The sequence below is a fragment of the Oratosquilla oratoria genome, chromosome 23 (genome assembly GCF_046742065.1).
Source record: "Oratosquilla oratoria isolate Oo_2021 chromosome 23, ASM4674206v1, whole genome shotgun sequence".
NCBI classification, from domain to species: Eukaryota; Metazoa; Arthropoda; class Malacostraca; order Stomatopoda; family Squillidae; genus Oratosquilla; species Oratosquilla oratoria.
Genome location: NC_134799.1, coordinates 22,559,697 through 22,583,042, shown reverse-complemented (window position 1 = coordinate 22,583,042; position 23,346 = coordinate 22,559,697). Strand labels below are relative to the sequence as shown.

At 40.3% G+C, this 23,346-nt stretch overlaps 1 protein-coding gene across 1 annotated transcript in view; it reads right to left on the bottom strand.

Annotated features, from left to right (window-relative positions):
- LOC143038025 (neurofibromin-like) overlaps positions 1–23,346 on the bottom strand; it is a 421,021-nt gene that overhangs the window by 371,008 nt on the left and 26,667 nt on the right. The window contains exon 2 of the mRNA XM_076206875.1: positions 8,571–8,714. Within this exon, the coding sequence (XP_076062990.1) occupies positions 8,571–8,714 (144 nt within the window). The remainder of the gene's footprint in view (positions 1–8,570; positions 8,715–23,346) is intronic.

Below are 23,346 nucleotides of genomic sequence, written 5' to 3'. Positions count from 1 at the left end.
CATTTTTCCAGTCCTGTGGTACCCTTCCTTCTTTGAGTATTTAACCACTTCCATATGGTGACGCCTACGTAGGCGGCATGAGGAGCAAGTGGGTACTCGATGATGCCGACGTCAGCATCTTGATTATATTTATTGTAGTTGTACCTACGTAATCTCCATTCTCTCTAAACTGGCTTCATCAATTTTCTATGGTTATCAAAATACACGGGTGAAAGAGAACGAACAATTGAGCACTGACTTTATTTTTTATAATGCGATTATTATGACGCAACATCGCAAGTTGGGCAGCTAATGCTGCCAGACATGCGATGTGCCCCGGAGTGAAGAGGTTGATTATATTGTATATTTTGTCCTTTAACGCCTCTATGCATTCTTTCAGTATTTACCTAGTTGTATTTTGCGGGAAGAAGAGCTACACTTGTGGTGTCCCACCTTTGTATCTCGCAGTGTCTAGTTTGCTTTTAAACTCATTAATGGTTTTTGTGCACACTATTTCCTTGTCCAGTTTGTTCCAAGTGTCTACCACTCTATGTAAAAAACTTTTTCTTCAGACCTTTTCTGTAGCTATGTTTTTTTTCTTTTCTTTTCATGTCCTCTTGTGCTTCTCCTGTCCCAGTTTAAGAAGTCCTCTCTATCAAGTATTTCTGTGCCTTTCATGATTCTGTTGATGGTCAGTAGGTCACCTCTCCCTCTTCTTTGCTCCAGTTGGTAAATCTAGTTTAGCCAATCTCTCCTCATATGACAAGTTTGCAAGTGCAGGTGCCATTTTTGTTGCTGCTCTCTGGATTCTTTCTATTTTCTTTATATTCTTTTTGGTACTGGGTGACCACAATGTCCTCGCATATTCTAGTCTAGGCCTTATCAGTGTGACCAATATTTTTTTAATAATTTCTTCATCCAAATATGTAAATGCCACTTTTATTGATCTTAGCAAGCTGTAGGATTCTCCAACAATTTTGTTTATCTGTTTGTCATAGGACAAGTCGTTTGAGACAATTACACCCAAATCTTTTTCAGATCTCTCCTTCTTTACCTCCTTGGTTCCAATTTTATATTGTCCTGATATTCTGCCACCAAGTATTCCCACTTGGATCGTAGGAGGCGAGAAGAAAGGGACGGGGATTGGGACTAGGCATCCTTCTCCTTGTAGCCCCACAGGGGACATTCCTAAACAAAAAAGTAAAGGCATAAGAGGGTCTGGGAGTTTTCAGACCAGCACCCTAAGGTTTGGGTCTTTTAATGTGCGTGGATGTGGTACAGATGAGAGTAAAAGGGAAGAGATAGGTAGTATGTTTGTGAGAAGAAAGATGGATGGGTTGGCTTTGAGTGAAACTAAGTTGAAAGGGAAGGGTGAGTGTAAGTTTGGGAGTGTAAGTTTGGGAGTGTAAGTGGGAGGTTGTCAGGAGTGAAGAGGGCGAGGAAAGGAAGGGGTTGCTATTCTAGTATGTGAAGTGATAGGTAAACGTGTAGTGGAGTGGAAGGAGGTTTCCTCAAGGATAATGTGGATGAAGGTGAAACTGAGAAAGGAGATGTGGGTCTTTGTAAGTGCATATGGGCCTGGCAGTGAGAAGAGTGTAGAAGAAAGGGAGGCCTTTTGGATAGATTTAAATGAGTGCATAGAGGATTTAGGAAGAAATGTCAATGTAATAGTACTGGGAGACCTTAATGCTAGGACAGGAAATGGTCCAATCGATGGAGTGGTTGGGAAATGTGGAGTTCCAGGAAAGAATCGTAGTGGAGAGTTGATGGTGGAAATGTGTCTAGAGAGTTGATGATAGCAAATACAGTGTTTCAGAAGAAAGTCAAACATAAGCACACAGTCATGGAAGAGGGTGGTGGAGGGAAGGGTGGTAGATAGAGCGTTGATGGATTATGTAGTGGTAAATAGGATTATGATAGGAAGAGTTAAGGATGTACATGTGCTAAGGGGAGAGGGTGGGGGAATATCAGATCATTTTATGGTGGAAGGTAAGTTGAGAGTGGAGGATATGTGGAGAAAGAGGAAAGGGACAAAAGGTAGGGAGGTTCTTAGAGTGAACTCTTTGAATGAAAAGGAAAAGGAGAAGGAGTACAAGAAGAAGCTGAAGGAGGAGTCGGAGGGAGTAAAGGATAGAGTAGAGCTAGGTGTGGAGGAGGAATGGGGATGGTTCAAGGAGGGAGTCATAAAGTGTGCAAGGATGGTGTGTGGAACAAGAAGGACAAGAGGCAATAGAAGAAAGGGTAGTGAATGGTGGGATGAGGAAACAAAGAAGGTTGTAGAAGAGAAGAAGCGAGCTTTCACAGATTGGTTACAAAATAGGACGAGGGAGTCATATGAGAGTGAGTCATATGAGAGGCACAAAGCAAAGAAAAGAGAAGTAAAGCAAAAGGTAAAGGAGGCAAAGAGGAGAGCAGATGTGAAATGGGGTAAGAGTATGACAGAAAATTTTGAAAGTAATAAAAAGATATTTTGGAAAGAAATTAAGAGAGGAAGAGGAGGCGAATCAAGTAGAGAAGAAAAGGTAAAAGGTGCAGATGGAGAGATGATAATGGAAGAGAAGGCAGTAAGGAGATGGGCAGAATAGTTTAGGGAGTTGCTAAATGTGAAGGAGGATAGGGAGGGAAAGATAGTTTGCAGTGGGAAATGCTAAGAAAATGAGAGTGATGAGTGAGGAGAATGGAGGAGAAATAAGGAAGGATGAGGTGAAGGCAGTTGTTAAGATGATGAAAGCAGGTAAGGCACCTGGTCTGGATGGATGCCATGAAAAATGTCTAAGAAAAGGAGGTACAATGATGGTGGACTGGCTGGTGAGGTTATTTAATGTTTGCTGGAGAGAGGGTAGAGTGCCGGAGGACTGGAGGAGTGCCTGTATAGTTCCTCTTTACAAGGGAAAAGGGGACAAGTGTGAATGTAGTAGTTTCAGAGGGATTAGCTTGTTAAGTGTAGTTGGGAAGGCTTATGGGAGGATCTTGATTGAGAGGATTAGGAGAGGAACAGAAGGAGTAATTGGTGAGGAACAGTGTGGATTTAAGATGGGTAAAGGTTGTGTAGATCAGATCTTTGTGGTAAGAAAGATATGTGAGAAAGCTATAGGAAAGGGGAAGGATGTTTTTTTGGCTTTTATGGATCTGGAAAAGGCTTATGATAGGGTAGACAGAAAGGCACTGTGGGAGGTTATGCAGATATATGGGATAGGAGGAAAGCTTCTGGGAGCTGTCAAGAGTTTTTATGAGAGTAGTAGAGCTTGTGTCAGGATTAGAAATGGAGAGAGTGAGTGGTTTGAGGTAAAGGTGGGACTTCGTCAAGGATGCGTTATGTCGCCCTGGCTGTTCAACTTATACATGGATGGGGTGGTGCGAGAGGTAAATGCAAGGGTAGTGGGTCAGGGATTGGAGATGGTTAAAGAAAATGGAGAAAAGTGGGAGGTGAGCCAGCTGTTGTTTGCGGACGACACTGCGTTTGTGGCAGGATCGGAGGAGGGATTGAGGAAGTTGGTGATAGAATTTGGGAGAGTATGTGATAGAAGAAAGCTAAAGATAAATGTGGGTAAAAGTAAGGTGATGAGATGTACAAGGGGTGAAAGTGGCAGTAGACTGGAAGTGAGCATTATGGGAGAGCGACTGGAGGAAGTGGATAGTTTTAGATACTTGGGTGCAAATGTGGCAGGAAAAGGTGGAGTGAAGGTGGAGGTAGAATGTAGATTGAGAGAAGCGAGTAAATGCCTTGGTGGATTAAAGAGTGTAATGAGGAATAGACATTTGGGAATGGATGCTAAGAGGAGACTGTATGAAGGAGTGATTGTGCCAACAGCACTGTATAGGGCAGAAACATGGAACATAAGAGAGGAAGAGAGAAGGACTTTGAATGTGTTTGAGATGAGGTGTCTGAGAAGTATGATGGGGATTACTAGGCTAGAGTGAGAAATGAGGAGGTGAGGAGAACAGGGGTGGAAAGGGAGTTGGGAGATAGGGTTGATGAAAGAATATTAGGATGGTTTGGACACATGGAAAGAATGAGTGAAGAAAGACTAGTAAAAGAGGTATGGAAGGCAGATGTGGAGGGAGTGAACATGAGGGGACGTCCTAGGATGAGGTGGATGGATGGGGTGAAGGGTGCTTTGGGGAAGAGGGGAATGTCTGTTGAGGAAGGACAGGAGAGGACAGAAGACAGGGGTGAATGGAGAATGGTTGTATATGGATGATGTTGTGATTGCATGAGGTGGAATGGGCGAGGGGATAGGGGGTGAGGTAGTATGTGTGAGCAAAATTTGACGCAGCCCAAAGGGATTTCTCCCCATCTTCTCCTTTTATGCAATGGGGGGACGGAGAGGGGGGTCGCCGATTTAATGAAGCAGCCTTGCTGTGGATGTGCTGTGTCTTGCGACACTGCTTCTGACCCAGGGCAGTGGACAAGGTGCAGGGATGACCCGTCATCCAGGAGGTGCTAAGATAAGAGGGAGGGTGGAGGGGTGTGGAGTGTATTCAGGGATGGAATGGGTGGAAATGATTTTATGCCTTTTCCTTTTTGGCTACCTCCCTTGTAAGGGGGAAAAAGCCTTGGTATATGTATGTATTCTGTTTTTGCTTTTTCCAAACTCCATTATGCTACATCTCTTAATATTGAAGTCCACTTCCCATTTCTGACTCCATTTGCATACTTTATTCAGGTCGTCCTGCAGTGATTCGTATCGTCTTCAGTTTTTACTTTCATTAACAATTTGGCATTGTCAGCAAAGCTCATGTAACATTTCACATCATCATCCATGTCATTCACATAAATAACAAACATTATTGGAGCTAGTACAGATCCTTAAGGTACTCCGCTGATCACCTCTTTCCAATCTGAATATTTTTCTCTGAGCACTACTCTCATTTTTCTACCAATCAGGAAGTCCTCTATCCATTTTAGTAGGTTCCCTTGTATCCTTCCTATATGTTTGAGGTTTTTTTTAATAATTTTTTGTGTTACAGTTATTTTGTGTGCATGTTTAGTGTGGTATAGGAAGTTGATTGTTATAAATTGACAAGATAAACACCATATGAGGACGGAGCCTTTATTTGTACGACGTTTCGCTTATTACAGCTTTTTCAAGTACAGGTTGAGATACAAATGCTTGAGATTAAATAAGGGGAAAGGAGGGAACGGGGAGAGAAAAGTGGGGGAAGGAAGAGGAGGAGGAGAAGGGGGGGGATTGGACACTGGGAAAGGATGAGAATGCTGGCCCAAACGTCCGTGGGCGAAATGTCCACAGAGGATGGTTTAGATATTTAAAATTTTGCTGGCCATGGGTATTAGGGGAATTATGTGAGGCGAGATGTTAAACATGCCCCTGTTTTGTTTAATAGTGTTCGTTCGTTGAATGATTGGTGCTTCTAAACACTTCCTACGGATTTTGTCTAGTTCTCGTATCAGCAGCTCTGCATTCTTCCAGAGCTGCTGATACGAGAACCAGACAAAATCCGCAGGAAGTGTTTAGAAGCAGCAATCATTCAAGGAACGAACACTATTGAACAAAACAGGGGCATGTTTAACATCTCGCCTCACATTATTCCCCTAATACCCATGGCCAGCAAAATATTAAATATCTAAACCACCCTTTGTGGACATTTCGCCCCCGGACGTTTGGGCCAGCATTCTCATCCTTTCCCAGTGTCCAATCCCCCCCCTTCTCCTCCTCCTCCTCCTCCTCTTCCTTCCCCCCCTTTTCTCTCCCCGTTCCCTCCTTTCCCCTTATTTAATCTCAAGCATTTGTATCTCAACTTGTACTTGAAAAAGCTGTAATAAGCGAAACGTCGTACAAATAAAGGCTCCGTCCTCATATGGTGTTTATCTCATCAATCTTGTCGGCAAATTGCCACTTTTAAGAATTGTTTTTTTTTTTTTTATAAATGCTTGAGTAGTATGGTGCTGGTACTATGTTTTTGCTGCTTATTGTTGGGAACCATGATGTGGAAGTGAAATTATGTGTGGTTCTTATGAACTATTTATAGACAGTGTAGTCACTGGTTCCTTTTGTCCAAAGCCTGTTTTTGTAATTGATTCTTAAGATTATTTTCTTGTTGATTTTCATTATCAGATCTTTGATGTGGGCTGAAGATCATAAGAATATCAAAAGTAAGGCCTGAATTTTAGAATCCCTTTTCCATTGGAAGGTGTTGGGCTTTTAATTTCACAGCTTTAACTACTTCACTATGAGTCAAATTCTGGCATGCAGCATTGGCTACCATATGTATGATTCATCACACTACTTGCATTATAAAATATGAAGTCACTGCTGTATTACTCTCTCTTTTACTGAGTAATAATAAACACAGAAAATGTGATTAAACCAGTTCACAGAATACAGAGGTAACTCATGTATAACTACAATAAAAAATTATATAATCAAGAAGCTGACACCAGCATCCTCATGTACCTACTTGCGCCTCACAATGCCTACATAGGCATCATTGTACCAAAGTGGTTAAAGACTGTTTTAGAGCAGCCCTACAGATCCGAGCCACACATCATTTGTCTGTGTAAAGACTAAAAAATTTACTAAGGAATGATGCTACTTTAGTAATACAACTCCCTCTTGTATGTTGCCCTGAAACTATCCTTTCTCACTTCCAGAACTTAATCTCTTATCATCTGTAATAAAGCGGAGGTAAAATTCTACCACCATGATTCCCATGTGGGTCATAAAAAGCAATAGAGGACAGGAAAATGGGACTATAGGATCCTGCCCTTAGTATGTTCAACCTACAAGAGTCTGTGAGAACTCCAACCAAAACCCTAAAATTTTAGTCATTAAATGTGCATGGCTGTAGCACAGATGTGGGCAAATGGGAAGATTGGTAGCATAAAACCAAGCTGAAAGGGAAGGGTGATTTTGAGTTTAAGAGTGTGGTGGTAGGAATGTGAATGTGATGGTGTTGAGGGATCTAAATTTTAGAATAGATGAGCCAATAGATGGAGTAGAAGGAAATTTTCAGGTACCAGGTCAGAATCTTTGTGGAGATGACGTTAGAGATATGTCAAGAAAGGGAGTTGATGATAGCGAATTCTGTGTATAAGAAGATAGCCATGCATAAGTATACATGGAAAAGGGTGATTGATAAGGTATTAATGGATCATATTGTGGTATCAAAAGGAAGGATAGCAGGAGTTCTGGAAATTCTTGTTTTTTGGGAAGGGTGGGGGAGTGTCGGATTATTTTTTGGTAGAGGGGAAACTGGGGGTGGAGGAAAGCGACAGAGGAAGTAAAGGGATGAGAGGTGCTGAAAATTAACAAATAATGGGAAGGAAAAGGAGAGAGAATACCACAAGCTGAGAGAAGAATAGGTGGTGGCAAAGGAGAGAGGGGAAGGAGTAGAAGAATGGTTGTTTTAAGGAGGAAGTGACAAAGTGTACACAGTTGGTATGTGGGACAAGGTGGATGGAAGTGAACAGGTGAGGAGACTATGCCAGGAGGTGCATAGCTGCAGCCCATGCTGTCACCTTCACCCAATGCACTTGGACTGTTAGGTTACTGGGTTCGATCTGGAAACTAAGCACTGGCCCCTTATAGAGGTGGGATAATTGTACTGCTGTGTGGTCTGCTGATGATCTTGAGTGGATTAAAATTTACTGGTGTGCCACTGAACTTCTGTCCACCTTCTATCTTTATCAAGTCCAGTAGGGCTCTTGCAGGTGCAGCTTGGCAACTCCCTTAGTTCCCAACCAAAGACACTTTACTAACTAAATGAAATAAAGCATTCAGTACCCCTGAACACTTCCACACAAAAACTTATACAGTACACTCAGACCACAAAACACTCCATAAACCACTGAATTCTGTACTTCACCACTCCCTCCAGAGATCAACCAAGATCACTCCCAAGACAAATAAGAGTAATAATGCCATACCTATATTCAGGTCATTATCCAGCACAAAATCAGCCTGGCAACACACATACTAGATGCAACCACCACACAGAAGACACTAAGCACAATATATATGGTCCTACACCCACTACAGACACCACAAAATCTATTTACTATCTTTGAAATGAATTAATTGCAATGCCCATTTCCTACAGGTCTCCAGCAAGACAGATACAGGGCACTGGAATTACTGATTAATCATTTCAATCTGTGTACACTACCTTTCCAGGAAACCCATTCCATTTTTCTACTGCTCTGTTTGGGAAATTACACTTTTCTTCATATTTTGTTCTCATCTTTCAGGGTTTAAAATTTTGCCCTCTCATTTTACTGGTTACAAACAAAATGTAATCTGTCTGAAATTTTTGTACTATCAAGTTTTGTACTGGATATTCTGCTGTTTTTTCTTTCCTCCAGCAAAGTCTCCAATCCATATAGGCCGATTCTTCATATGGCTCTTTTTATTGTAAACAAACAAAATGGAATTGTCAGAAATTTTTGTCCTAGCTAGTCTTGTACTGGATACTCTGTTTTTTCTTTCCTTCAGCAAAGTCTCCAGTCCATACAGGCAGAATACTCATATGGCTTTTTTTTTTTTTTATTGTAAACTTCTATAATATATGGAGGAAAAAAAAAAAAAAAAAAAAATCCTACCCATATACTCTCGCATGACAATTCTACTAACCAATTCATTGACTCGTTGTAGAATTTTGGTGAGTCCAGAGATGACAAGTGAAAATTTGTATTTGCTGATCTGGATAAGGCTCTCTTTGTTCTGCTCCACATTGAGGCGGGAGTGTTGTGTCTGTGGGCCAGTCCGACATGGCAACTGTCAAAGAAGAAAAAAATGGCATTAGAAACAAATACATGGAATACGCTTCAATGTTCACTGAGAAAATGTATGTAATCCTTCTATTATCACAACAAAAATAAAATGCACAATAATATTCCTACACTTCAACACACATTGTCGAAGAGAAAGTCTAGCGAATGAGCTCCAACTTAGCGCTTTGTCGATTGGATCAGGAAAATGCCCCATCTGGGGTATTGGCTGCATGTTATTGTGGCAAAGTAGCATGCAGTTGATACTTCAGGGTCTTTATGGGGTGCCCCTACAGACCAGAGCCACACATCATTTTGTCTGTGATAGAGGACGACTCTATTCATAGAGAAATGACGACACTTTTATTATACCACGACTGTCCCTCTGTTATGCTGTTCCCCAACCCCTTGTTACTGTCCTGTATCATTTCTCTGAATATTCATTTCCTTTGTTCGCCTACCCTGTGGTGGGGGAAAAAAATGCTGCCAAGTCACTTGAGTCGTAAAGGTAACAAAAAATGGGACAGGGGTTAGGACTAGGAATCCTGCTACCTGTAGCCCCACAGGTCATATTCCTAAAAAAGAAAGGAAAAAAAAAATAATAATAATAATAATAATAAATAAATAATAAAAAATAAATAAATAAAATTAATAAATACCGTATTTTATGGCTTGCAAGACACTGCATCTTGGAAGACCCACCCTAATATTCAAAAGAAATTTCTAAGATAAAAAAAAAAAGTCATTCTCATACAAGAACGCATTTACCATATACCCAACCACTGAACACAAAAACATAAGCAAGGAGTCTGCAAGACATGATTGTCTCAGCACTCATTACAAATTTGCTGGAGCACTCACCACAAATTTACAACTATGTAAATAAAAATACCATAGGTAAATACGTACACACAGTGAAGCAGTCCATATCTTCTTCTTGTTTTAGTGGCAGGCGACAACACATATTGGACGTATTGTTTACATTATGAAATCACTTGTCCGATTTTGTTTGTATGGTGATGATATTAGTTGATGATTAGTAAATATACTACAATCACTCCTCGTTTAATGACGACAATTGGGACCAGCGCGCTGTCGTTAACCGAATTGGTCGTTAAGCGAAAGTGTATACATATACGTACATGTACTGTATGTACAATGTCCAGCAATACATGTATCTTTATTTTTGTGTATTTCCCTCTTTTATACAGTACATTAAAGCTTTATTTACTGTTTATTTACGGTGCTTATGTTCCCAAAATTACCGTATATGACCAAATCCGTGTATGCTGACATTCCATATTGAATACCAGGGTATTTTTTTAGTTTCGACCATGATCGCAATATAGCAATAGAAAATTAATTATTAATTTTGTAAATTAAAATGTATCATCGTAATATGCAATTTTGTGGGCGGAAATGAAAGTAAAAAATACCATGCTACAAGAAAATATGCTAATGAACGAAGTCGGTAGCATAGGATTGGGACGCCATCTTGTCGTCTGCCAACGTCTCTCACGACGACGACAACGAGGACGAGCCGGATGACATTTAATTTGCAGGTAATGATTTATCAAACACAGGTTAGGTTAGTTTAGTTTAAGCGAATTTATCATCCTTTCATTTCCTCGACATCGGCATCTATCATAACAAACATGGTGTACCATTCGTCCGACATGACTTGGTTACTTACGAAATTTGTTTTAGCACCGTTTTTTTATTTCCGCTCACAAAATTGCATATTACGTTGATACATTATAAATTACAAAATTAATCATTAATTTTCTATTGCTATATTGCACCCTTGGTTGAAACTAAAAATTTACCACTACCGGTATACAGTGGCCACAAAAAGTTTGGGCGCAAAATTATAGGCGCCCCAACTTTCCCCTAAACTCAAAACATGCGAAAAATACAACTTTCCACCCAAACTTTTCGCTATTTTTCAATGCTAGCGTTTGTACCCGTATTTAGCCGAGACAATACACACTATTTGGCAACTCTGTTTAGGCGCACTCGATGTCACATGGAGTCACTTTCTAAACATCTCTCACGGAGAGTAGTCTTTTTTTTTGCGGTGGTCTCTGTTTTTGTGCCTTGATATCGCCGTAATGGGAAGTGGTAAAGAGCTAAAAAGAGACACAGTTGTTACAATCATAACCCTCTATAAGGAGGGTTATAAGTGTAAAGATATTGCTACTCGTGTGGGAATTGGAGTGCATCAAGTTCAAAAGTGGACCAAAAAATTTTGAGACAAAGGAAGTGACATCATTCATACTCCAAAGCATCGCTCTGGTCGGCCAAGGAAGATATCAAATCGTACTTCTACGGTTCTAACTGCCTCCTACAGTTATTAGGAGGCAGTTAGAACCGTAGAAGTACGATTTGATATCTTCCTTGGCCGACCAGAGCGATGCTTTGGAGTAGGAATGATGTCACTTCCTTCGTCTCGAAATTTCTTGGTCCACTTTTGCACTTGACACACTCCAATTCCCACACGAGTAGCAATATCTTCACACCTATAACCCTCCTTATAGAGGGTTATGATTGTAACAACTGTGTCTCTTTACAGCTCTTTACCACTTCCCATTACGGAGATATCAAGGCACAAAAACAGAGACCACCGCAAAAAAAAAGACTACTCTCCGTGAGAGATGTTTAGAAACTGACTCCATGTGACATTGAGTGCACCTAAACAGAGTTGCCAAATAGTGTGTATTGTTTCGGCTAAATATGGGTACAAACGCTAGCATTGAAAAATAGCGAAAAGTTGCATTTTTCGCATGTTTTGAGTTTAGGGGAAAGTTGGGGCGCCTATAATTTTGCGCCCAAACTTTTCGCGGCCACTGTATATTGTACCCCAGGTAGTTTTTCCAGCTTGCAGGATGGTAATGTAGACCTAAGCTTCAGAACACTTTACCTCACAGCTAATATCCACCGTACAAGTTCATTTATAACATACAAATTTGCCTCAGTCAACTTAATTATTGTACACGACGTCGTAACTTCGGGAGATTTACGTTAAACGAATGTCATAAAGCCCGTCGTTACTCCGAGTTGTCGTTAACCGAGTAGGTCCTTATAACGAGGAGTACCTGTATATATTTTTCATTGTCCAAGGGTGGTTTTATTTTCATAAAAATAAACTAAAAATTTAAAAAATATGCATGCAGAAATATGAAACTTGAAAGAAATTTATTCATCCTCAAATCCCGAGAACTTGTCATCACTGGATTCGTGTAAAAGTTCTGAACTCTCATCTGCAGAGTTATCACTACTGGGTTGCCTTACAGTACAACATTCGTCTTGGAAGACGCACTAGTATTTTTCATGGTATTTTTAAGGAAAAAAGTGTGTCTTGTAAGCCATAAAATATGGTAAATAAAGGCATGTCTGGTTTCTCTATTAACAAATAGTCATTAAATTAATCTATTCCAGAAATCATACTGTCCATGTTTGTGTATGCCACTTTCTTTTCTACTCTTTTTTGGTTTAGGTTTCCATTTTTCTGATGTACCATTTTCTTAGTCTCAGATCCAGTACTCTGCAAGAAAACTAATTTTTTTTCCAGTCTCTGTTCTTTTCATTGGCCTATAGTTTTTGTCATCGAATTCCTTCTCCAACTCTTACCCCTTGTCCCGAACTGCTTTTAGTATTTCCTTCACAATTTCTTTCTCTTCTTTTCCTCTTTCATATTTGTGTCCATTGTTTTTCTTTGATACCGTAAACCACAATGTATTTATTCTTATCCACCGTGTGTCTCACCCAGTTTTCCTTTTCTTTGATCACCTTAATCACTGTTTCCTTTGCATTCTCTTCTACCTGCTGTTGTACTATTTCTTTGAAAGAGATTTTTTGGATTTTCACATTCCCGTTTCCACTGATTTTTTACTTCAATGAGATCCATCTCATTGATTGATTCTCCCATCATTTCGGTCACTGCTTGTAATTGTTCTTTGACCTCTTTCTTTAGTTCTTCATTTTTGTTTCTATCCTCATTTTCCTTTCTTTCATTTTCTCTTTTAATCATACTTAATTCACTTTTTAGATCATTTAACTCTCTAATTATTTTGTCATTAGTTCTATGTAAGTTTGACATCTCTAATTCCAAAGCTCTATGGTCTATTTTTAAGTCAATTAATTCATCTATCAAGTCGTTGTTATCTCAATTCCTTAGTGCCCTGCTAACCCTAGTTTCTCTTTCTGTATCCATAACTTTTTCTACTGCTCCCCTTTCCCTCTGAAGGCCTGAAAAAATATTACTTTCATAGCTTTGAGTCATCTGTGGAGTGATGCTTATACATATTCTCTTTGGGATCACTCCCAGTGGTGATTCCACGCTACTCATATCTGATCCTCTCTTTGCTGGTTCATTCTTTTTTCTTCTTTACTTTCCTCCATTTTGTGCGAAAAACTATACTTTTTCAAATACTGGATTAGATACCTTACCAGTCACTTGAGAACACAACCCTACATCCTGAAAAACAAGGGTTTTTTCCTCATTCAAACGACAAAGCACTAAGTCGGAGTTCAATCACTGGAATTCCTTCCTCTATGACAATGAGTGCTTGAGTGTGTGTGTGTATTTACCTAGTTGTATTCTATGGGAAAGGGAACTATGCTTGAGGAGTCCCATCTTAGTATCTCGCAACATCTAGTTCATTCTTAAATTCATGTATGGTGTTTGCACACACTGTTGTTTCATCAAATTTGTTCCAGACATCTACCACTCTGTGTGGACAGCTTTTTTTTTCATATCTCTTCTATAACTGTGCTTTTTGAGTTTTTTCCCCCATGTTCCCTTGTTTTTCTTCTGTCCCAATTTAACAAGTCTTCTCTATCAAGGACTTCAATGCCTTTCATAATTCTATAAATGGCCAACAGATCACCTCTTTCTCTTCGTTGTTCCAAGGTTGGTAATTCCAATTTAGACAATCTTTGGTTATATGTCAATTTTGAAAGTGTTGGGGGCATCTTTGTCATTGCTCTTTGGATTCTTTCTATTTTGCTTATATTCTTTTTTGTCCTGGGTGTCCACAGTGTCACTGTGTACTTCAGTCTTGGTTTTATCAGTGCAATTAGGATTTTCTTTACCATTTCCTCATCCAAGTAATTAAAAGTCACCTTTATTGATTTTAAAAAAAAATTGTTGTTGTTGTTCTCTAGACTGTCCGCCTAAGCAGTCCCATCTCCCCAAGGAATGCCACGGCCAAAACGGGGATTTCCCACAAATCCTTTATGGAGTGTATGTTGTGTTGTTTGCGTGCGTGACTGTGTATAATGCAGTCTTCCATGACATGTTGAATAGTATGGGGTGAAGTGTTACATCCTGGGCATTTGTCCACAATGTGGTCATCCAGTCTCTTCTGGTAGCTTAGAAGGGCTGGGTGGTGGCCGCATCACAGTTTGGCCAGGTGGGCTCTTGTACTTTTGTGGGAGACAGGACTCAGAGGGATGGATATCAGGGGGTCTGGCATGCAGCAATGTGTTGTCTTTTAGTGTGTTAATGGAGCAGTGAGGGATGTGATTATGAATATGTTTCCGGAGGCTATTTGGTGGTTTTGGAGGAAGAGAGTACTTGTGTGTGATATAGATTTTTTTTTTTTTCTTCTTCTTGGTGTGTGTGGGTGTTCTGCTATGTAGTGTAGCGGGTGTGCTTTGTTTGTGGAGGCTGCAGCAAGTGTTTGTGTGCCTCTCTTGTCAAGTTGATCTTTGACTTCGAGGACTTTTGTTTCATAGTGTTGGTGGTCTGTAGGTGTTGTATATGTGCAGCCTGGAATTGTTTTTAATGCTTTGTTTTGTATGGTCTGAAAGGTGTTCAGGTGTGTCTCACTAAGATTAGGTGCCCATGCTGGACTCGCACAATTCATCACTGAGCGTATGCATTGTTTGTATATTGTAGTATTAGTTTCTTTGTTTTGTCCAAATGTTGTTCCAGTGATTGATTTAAGTGTGTTGAGTCTAGGTGTGCATTTATTTTTTATGTTTGTGATGTGTTGTTTAAATGACATGGATGTATCGTATGTTACACCAAGAATTTTCGGGGTGTGTGTGTGTGGTATTTGAGTGTTGTTGATATCGAGTTGAGGAATGTATTTGTGTTCTTTTGTCCAGTTGGTGAGAAGTGTTGCTGTAGATTTGGCTGGGGCTATTTTGAGTCTGTTTGTAATAAACCATGTGTTGAGTGTATGAAGGTATGGCTGTATTATTTCTGTGGCTTTGCCTGTGTTACAATGTGTACATGTGATTGTTATGTTGTCTGTGTAGGAAGAGATTTGTATTTCTGAGGTGTCTGGTGTGGGTATATCATGCATGTATAGATTAAAGAGTGTGGGGGATAGAACAGAGCCCTGTGGTACTCCATTCTTAATGTTTCTGATGTGCAATGATTGGCCATTATATGACACATGAGCATTTCTGCCTGCCAGATAATTGGCCAGCCATCTTTTGGTGTTATTGTGCAATGTTTGTGGGTGCATGTATACTTTGTGGTCCAATGTGTTTAAGGTAGATGTTACTTATGTTGTCAGAGTGGTTGAGGTTATGTATTATGTGTTTTGTCTGTCTATGAAGGGTGTATAGTCTGAGTCTGTGGGAAAGTCTTTCTTATGTCGAATGGTGCGTCAGTCGTCAGGGTGAGATGTGAGATGGCTTGTCTGTGCAAAATGATTTATGAGTGTGTTTGCTTGTTGTCTGTTTGACGGTAAATTATCTGTTGTTCAAGTTATTGCTGTGTGAGAGCATGTCATGTTACTGTTGGATAGTGTAATGCTGTTGAGTGTTTTGTACAATTTGCTGGTGTTTGTTTTGTGATCAAGTGCATTGACAAACTTTTGGCAATTTTGTGTTTTTTGTTCATGTATTTTATAGGTAATCTCTGTGTTTAGTGTTTGTATTTCGTCTGCTATGTTTTGAGGGATGGGTGTGGGGTTATTGTGTTTAAGTTTATCTTGTCTGATGAGGCTTTGGATTTCTGGTGTGAAATTGGAGTTGTGCGATTTTCTGTTGCCTCTACGGATATATCTCGTCTGCATTTTGTATGGTTGTATTAAAAGTGTGTACAGCTTTGTTTATGTTTGTGAATGGTGTATTGTTTTGTGTCTCAAATTATTGTTCTGTCTCTTCAGTGAAAGCTTCTCAGTTTGCTCTCTTGTAATTGAAGTATGGGAGTCTGTGGCCAACTGGAGTGTATCGTGTTTTGGTGGTGATGATTGGAAGGTGGTCAGATCCAAAGGATCTGACCACTCTACATGAAGTTGTTGGGGTTAGGCAGGGGGAACAAAAGATGATATCAGAAAAGGTGGGGGTGTAGAGGGCTTGGTGTGGGATATGTGTATGATTATGTGTGTTGTTCATGATAGTCGGTGTGTCAAGTTGAGTCTGCATATCAAGCCCTCTGTCTGCATCTGGGTTGTCGACACACCAGGTCAATGACTTGGCCTTGAAGTCACCACCCATGATAAGGTATGGGATTGTGGCTAGTTGATTGAGTTGAGGCCTGAAGGGGTTTGGAACTGTGGGAGATGATTTGGGGGGATGTATATGTTAACTATTGTTAGTGTTGATTTGTTGCCTGTACGGATTAGAATAGATTGGATTTCTGTGGTGTTATCTGTGGTAGGGAGGAGGATTTTGGTTGTGGGACTTGTGTCCACAAAACAGGTGGATTGGTGGACCAGGGTGACAAGTCCACCGCCATTGCCATTGGTCCGGTCTTGTCTAATGGTGAAGTTGTGAAATGATGGAGTTTTGTGTGAGTGTCTTAGTTTTGTTTCTTGTATGATGGCACCATGTATGTTGTGTTGTTTGAGGAAGTGTTCGAGTTCTTGTTTTTTTTTGTGTTGATGCCATTGATGTTGTGCTGTAATATGTTGATGTTGGGTGTGTATGTGTTGTATGTTGCCTTCTGGGGTTGGGGTGTTGATAGGGAAGGTATAGGATCTGGGTTAGAGGGAGGGAAAGGTGTGATTGGGGACAAAGGAGGGAGAGGATTGATTGAGGACAAGGGTGGGAGGAGACTGGGTGTGGGCAAGGGTGCAGGCTGTGGTTGGGAAGATGAGAGTGAGGTTACTGGAGGGCAGGTAGAACATGTCCAAGTGTTTGTGTAATCATTTGTGTTTGCAAGTGTTGTACAAGTGAAGTGGGCCCAGTTTTTGCTTATGTTGCATTGAACTGAGCCCTTTGTCTGTCTGCTCGAAGTGACGAGTTAAACACCATATGAGGACGGAGCCTTTATTTGTACGACGTTTCGCTTATTACAGCTTTTTCAAGTACTTGAAAAAGCTGTAATAAGCAAAATGTCGTACAAATAAAGGCTCCGTCCTCATATGGTGTTTAACTTGTCAGTCTTGTCGGCAACTGCTACTGCTCGAAGTGATGGGTTTGGAGCATGTTGGGCATGTGTATGTTGTGGATTGCTCTCTACATCTCCGGCTAATAGTAGAAGAGGAGTGAACACTGGAAAAACACTCCTCAGTGCAGAAAAAATGTAACAGTGCATGTTGTGAAAGGAATGTGGTACTCGCCCAGGCGACCGAAGCCCCTCCTGGGGATAGGTGCCACATGCGTAGCGCCGGTGGCCAGGGATGTTTGCCGCTATTTAGCCCCCAACTCTTGGGGTTGGAGGGTGGTCCCACAATGAAGACGCTGCGGCACCAGGACCTAATAAATTGTAGATTTCTCTGACTATTTTGTTTATCTGTTTGTCTGAGGACATGTCTTTGGTGATGATTACTCTTAGGTCCTTTTTGGAACCAACTTTCTTTACTTCCTTTGCATTGATTTTATATTGTCCTGATATTCTTTTTTTCTTTACTTTTTCCAAATTTCATTATACTACATTTCTTAATGTTGGAAGTCCACTTCCCACTTTTGATTCCATTCCCAGACCTTGTTCAGACCTCTCTGTAATGATTCATTATCTTTTTCTGTACTTTAACAGTTCTGTATCATCTGCAAAGAAATTCATGTAATATTCTACACTTTCATCCGTGTCATTTACATATATAGCAAACATTATTGGAGCCAGTACCAAACCCTGTGGGACTCCACTTATCATTTTTTTCCCAAGTAGAATTTTATCTCTAAACACCACTCTCATTTTTCTCCCATGCAAGAAATCTTCCATCCATTTCAATAGTTTTCCTTGTATACCTCCTGTTGTTTCAAGTTTTCTTAATAGTTTTTTTGTGTTGTACTTTATGAAATGCCTTTTATAAGTCCAGGAAAGTACAGTCTGCCCATCCCTCCCTTTCTTGTAATATATCTATTTACCTTGAATAGAAACATCAAATTTGAGGCACATGACCTTCCCTGTCTAATCCAAATTGTCTCTGATTATATTGTTCTCCAGATGTTTTATCCACCTACTTTTGATAACTTTCTCACAAATTTTGGCTACTGTGCTTGTAAAGAAGACTGGTCTATAGTTCGTTGAATCTTCCTTGTTTCCCCCTTCATATATTGGTATATTGGCATTTTTCCAATCTTGCAGTACCTTTCCCTCTTTGAGTGAGCAATCTATTATCTTATATATTTTGTCCATTAGTTCATCTATACATTCTTTTAGTATCCAATTGGCAAATCTGTCCAGGCTGTGATTTTCTGACATCAAGATTCATTATTTGGTCCCTTATTTCTGTGTCAGTTATTTCTCTCATTGGAGGGATCTTTCTCCCCTTCCTTCATCCCAATAGTGTATGTTTTCTTTAGTGAACACATATTTGAAATGTTTGTTCATAATTTCAGCCATTTCTATATCCTCTGTGTTCCCTTGACGTGGTTTTACAATTTCTTGTCTATTTTTTAGTTTACCATTCACATATCTATACAATAATTTAGGTTGATCTTTACATTTGTCTATTACGTCTTTTTAATAGTTTCTTTTTTCTTCCCTGCATATCTTTACATATTCGTTCCTTAGGTTGATATATATTTGCCACTTTCCATGTTTTTTTTTTTCCATCTTTTCCAAGTTTCTCTTCTACTTTTGCCCTTTATTAAGCCCTCTCTATCAAGGCGTTCTTTTCCTTTCATAATTCCGTAAATGGTTAGTAGGTCCCCTCATTCTCTTCTTTGTTCCAGGTTTGGCAATTCCAGTTCGGCCAGTTTTTGTTCATATGTCAAGTTTGAAAGTGTTGGGACCATCTTTGTTGTTGCTCTTTGTATCCTAATTTTCTTATATTCTTTATTGTACTGGGTGACCATATCAGTGCTGCATATTCCAGTTTTGGCCTTATCAGTGTTTGTAATATTTTCTTGATCATTTCCTTATCCAGGTATTTAAAGGCCACCTTTACTGATCTCAACAAATTGTATGTTTCTCCAACTATTTTATTTATATGTTTATCTGGTGACATGTCTTTGGTGATGATTACTCCTAGGTCCCTGTGATATGGGGGGTAGGTTGTTACAGGTTTCCCTTACTATTCAATGGTTCAATATCTGATATTTCATTTATACAATCCTTTTGAATTGATACCACTCACTCATTTTTTGATGTAGGTGCTCAATTATATGATCATCAAACTGTAAAATGCACCGCAATTGCAGCGCCACCCACACTCCATCAGCCACCCAGTGAAATTGGTTCCTGCTCTTTATTCAGTTGTGTTTACTCCCTCAGCCAGTGTACCAGTGTCTATGTTTTGTGCTACTATTTCACATTCACTGTTGCTTTTATAAGAGTAATACATAATGTGATGGCTTACAAGTGGCCTGCAACAACTACTAATGACAAAGCCCAAAAGACCAAGGAAGAGTTTATTGTTGTAGGGGCTAACTTCACTGCCAGAATCATGTGCTTGTCCCAATCAAATGTCTCCAAATAATCAAACAAGGAGACAATGTAAAAAGAGTCGGTGAAACAGCTTCTACATTAATGGCAAAGATGCTGACAAGGCAGAGGGAACCAATAATGGAGGAAATAAGAGACCCTTAAGGCTGTGGATTGATGACCTATCTCACTGCAGCAATTCTCTTCCTACCTACCTTGTGACAATGAAAGCCCTCTCAGTCGATGAAATGGCAAATGAACTTAACCCCTTCCATACGGTGCCGCACACGTAGGCGTCATGGGGAGCGAGTGTATTCGCGAGGCTGCCATATCGGCGTCTTGATTATATTTATTGTAGTCGCCCCTCCATAATGACATTCTTTCTAATTCTTTTGTAATCGCATTTTCTATGGTTATCAAAATTCACGGGTGAAGAGAGAACGATCGATATAAGCGGTGACTATATTTTATGATGCGAGTATTATTACGACACGTCGTACGGCTGGCATTGGCTGCTGCCACCGAGATCTAAGTCCATGACGCCTACGTGTGCGGCACCGTATGGAAGGGGTTAAATATCTTAACCCCTTCCATACGGTGCTGCCTATGTAGGTGGCATGGGAGGCAAGTGGATACGCGAGGCTGCCATATCAGCGTCTTGATTATATTTATTGTAGTTGTCCCTGCGTAACTGACATACTCTCTAAACCGGCTTCATCACATTTTCTATGGTTATCAAAATTCACGGGTGAAAGAGAGAATGATCGATATAAGCGGTGACTATTTTTTATGATGCGAGTATTATTTCACAACATCGTACGTCTGGCAGCTAATGCTGCCAGCGAGATTTTGGCCCGGAGTGAAGTGGTTTAAATGCAGCATGTTAAAAGTAGGGCTAAACAATCCCGAAAATAGATATAGCTTAGATGACATGTTTTTAGAGAAAATTGAATGCAAGACAGACTTGGGAGTTCTTGTGAGTCCTGACCTTAAATCAAGGAAAGAGTGCATTAGTGCCAGGAATAAAGCAAACAGAGCATTAGGTTTCATTGCTAGGAAAGTTACAAATAGAAGTGCAGAGGTCATTATCAAACTCTATCTGGCGTTAGTTACACCCATCCTTGACTATGCTATACAATTTTGGTCTCCATCTTATAGAATAGACATCAATTCACTAGAATCAGTACAGAGGAGAATGACCAAAATGATACATAGGCTCAGAAATTTTCCTTATGAAGAGAGGCTTAGGCACCTTAACTTACACTCTCTGGACTGACGCAGAGTGCAGGGTGATCTAATAGGTGTTTAAGTGGATCAAAGTCTTCAACAAGGGTAACAAATAAGGTCATCATATTAAGACAACTGGGCAGGACTTGCAGTAATAGATTTAGACTGGACAAATTTTTATTTAGGAAGGAAATAGGCAAGAACTGATTTACAAATAGGGTGGTCAATGAATGGAACAGTCTTAGTAACCATGTAGTGAGTGCTGAAACTATCAGTTGTTTTAAGAAACAGAGAACTTTATGGATGGAGATGACAGGTGGTAATAGACATGGAACTGCCTAGTGTAGGCCTCATGGTTTCTTGCAGTCTCCTTCATTCTTATGTTCTTATGATTTGTAATGATATACATAAGAAGGGATATGAAGTTAAGGATGTGTCAACTTTCAGTGCCAGTAAGGATGTTTGACCATTTTAAAGCCCAAGCAGCCCTACACAACATCAAGATGACTGGTGAGGCAGCAAGTTCTGATGAGCCTGCTGCTGCACCATTCATACCAACACTGAAAAAACACATTGAAGAGTGTGGCTAGTGCCAAACAGGTGATAAACTACAATAAGACAGTGATATATAGATCCAAAAAGAAGGCTTGGTTGACATTTTCTATGAACCAGCATTATGTTGCAAATTACTTGTCCCCTGCACTGCGTGACTATGCTGCCAAAGAAAACACTGCCAACCATTTCCCCCTGCTGGTTGACAATACCCCAAGCCATCCAACAACCATTGAAGATTGGGCAAACATAGAGGTGATGTTTCTGCCCAAAAACATGAGAGCATTCATCCAACCTATAGACCAAGGCATTATTGCCACTTTCAAGGCATATTACCAGTGCTGCACAATGAGTCAGCTGATTAATGACTGACAGCACAGACAAGCCCACAGTCAAGCAATTCTGGACCAATTATAATATCAAGAAGGCCATTGACAATATCAATGCAGCATGGAAGGAGGTGACAGAAAAACAATGAATAACTGCTGGAAGAAACTGTGGCCCAAGTGTTTCAAGCCAACTGACGACTTCATTGGATTTAGTAATGTGGCACCCATTTGTAAGGACATCGTCAGGCTCTCACATATGGCTGACTTCAAGGAGGTGGATATAGATGATGTGATTGAATTGCTACAGTCCCATGATAAGCCACTCAGCAATGAAGATCTGATGGAGTTGGAACAAGAACGAGCTCTCCATGGTGATGACAATGATGATAATGATGCGCCCCCAGCGATGCCTTGACACACTTCATGAGGTGTTTTCTGGCCTAGATGTAATCATCAAAAAAATAAAGGAAAGGGGAAGAAGAAGGCGGAAAGGCAAACCATCATTTCCAGCTTCTTCAAACCTGCCACTCTCTCCCATCCAGCCCCCACCCTACATCAGCTGATCCACATTCCCCTCCGCCACCTCTCCAGTCTGTGTCTGGCGCTCTTTTGTTCTTCACCTCGGCTGCCCAGGATTCATCAAACCCTACCAGTTCTGATGATGAGAAGAAGGCTTCCTCAGGATTTTTGTAAGACCCATGAAAGGTATGTGCGGAGTGGGATCGGGTAAATAGTGGCTAGTGGCATTCTACATAGCCTCTTTTTCTGCTCTTTCCAGTGGATAGAGGCCTACCAGGGAAACCACTGTATATATATAAAAAAAAAAAAAAAAAAAATCTATAACACTACCTCTTTGGATGGCATGGAAAAGTGTTACATATTTCTCAATATAGGCTAGGCCAAGGCTATTTTTCCCATTAAATTAAATCCGATTAATATCTATGTTCGCTATCTGATTGTTCATTATTTGATCTGGTTTTCAGGAACATAACCCAATTCTATAGTGGGGGAAACCTATATAGATATTTGAGTAGTATATTGCTAGAGTAGTATTTTGTTGCAGTCTATTGATGGTGTTTGTACTGTGAAGGGTGAGTGGCATTTAGGGTTCTGGCATAAGAGGGTCTGGGAGTTTTCCAACCAGTACCCTAAGGTTTGGGTCTTTTAATGTGCGTGGATGTGGTACAGATGAGAGTAAAAGGGAAGAGATGGGCAGTATGTTTGCGAGAAGAAAGATGGATGTGCTGGCTTTGAGTGAAACTAAAATGAAAGGGAAGGGCGAGTGTGAGTTTGGGAGTGTAGTTGGGAGGACTCAGGAGTGAAGAGGGGACGAGGGAGAGAAGGGGTGGCTATACCATTAAGTGAAGAGATAAGTAAGAGTGTAGTGGAGTGGAAGGAGGTTTCATCAAGGTTGATGTGGATGGAGGTGAAGCTGGGGAGATGTGGGTTTTTGTAAGTGCGTATGGGCCTGGTAGTGAGAAGAGCATAGAGGAAAGGGAGGCTTTTTGGGGAGATATAAATGAGTGCATAGAGGGATTAGGGAGAAATGTCAATGTAGTTGTATTGGGAGACCTTAATGCTAGGGTAGGAAATGAACCAATAGACAGAGTGATTGGGAAGTATGGAGTTCCAGGTAAAAATTGTAATGGAGAATTGATGGTGGAGATATGTCTTGAAAGAGAGTTGATGATAGCAAATACAGTGTTTAGGAAGAAAGTCAAGCATAAGTATACATGGGAGAGGGTGGTGGATGGAAG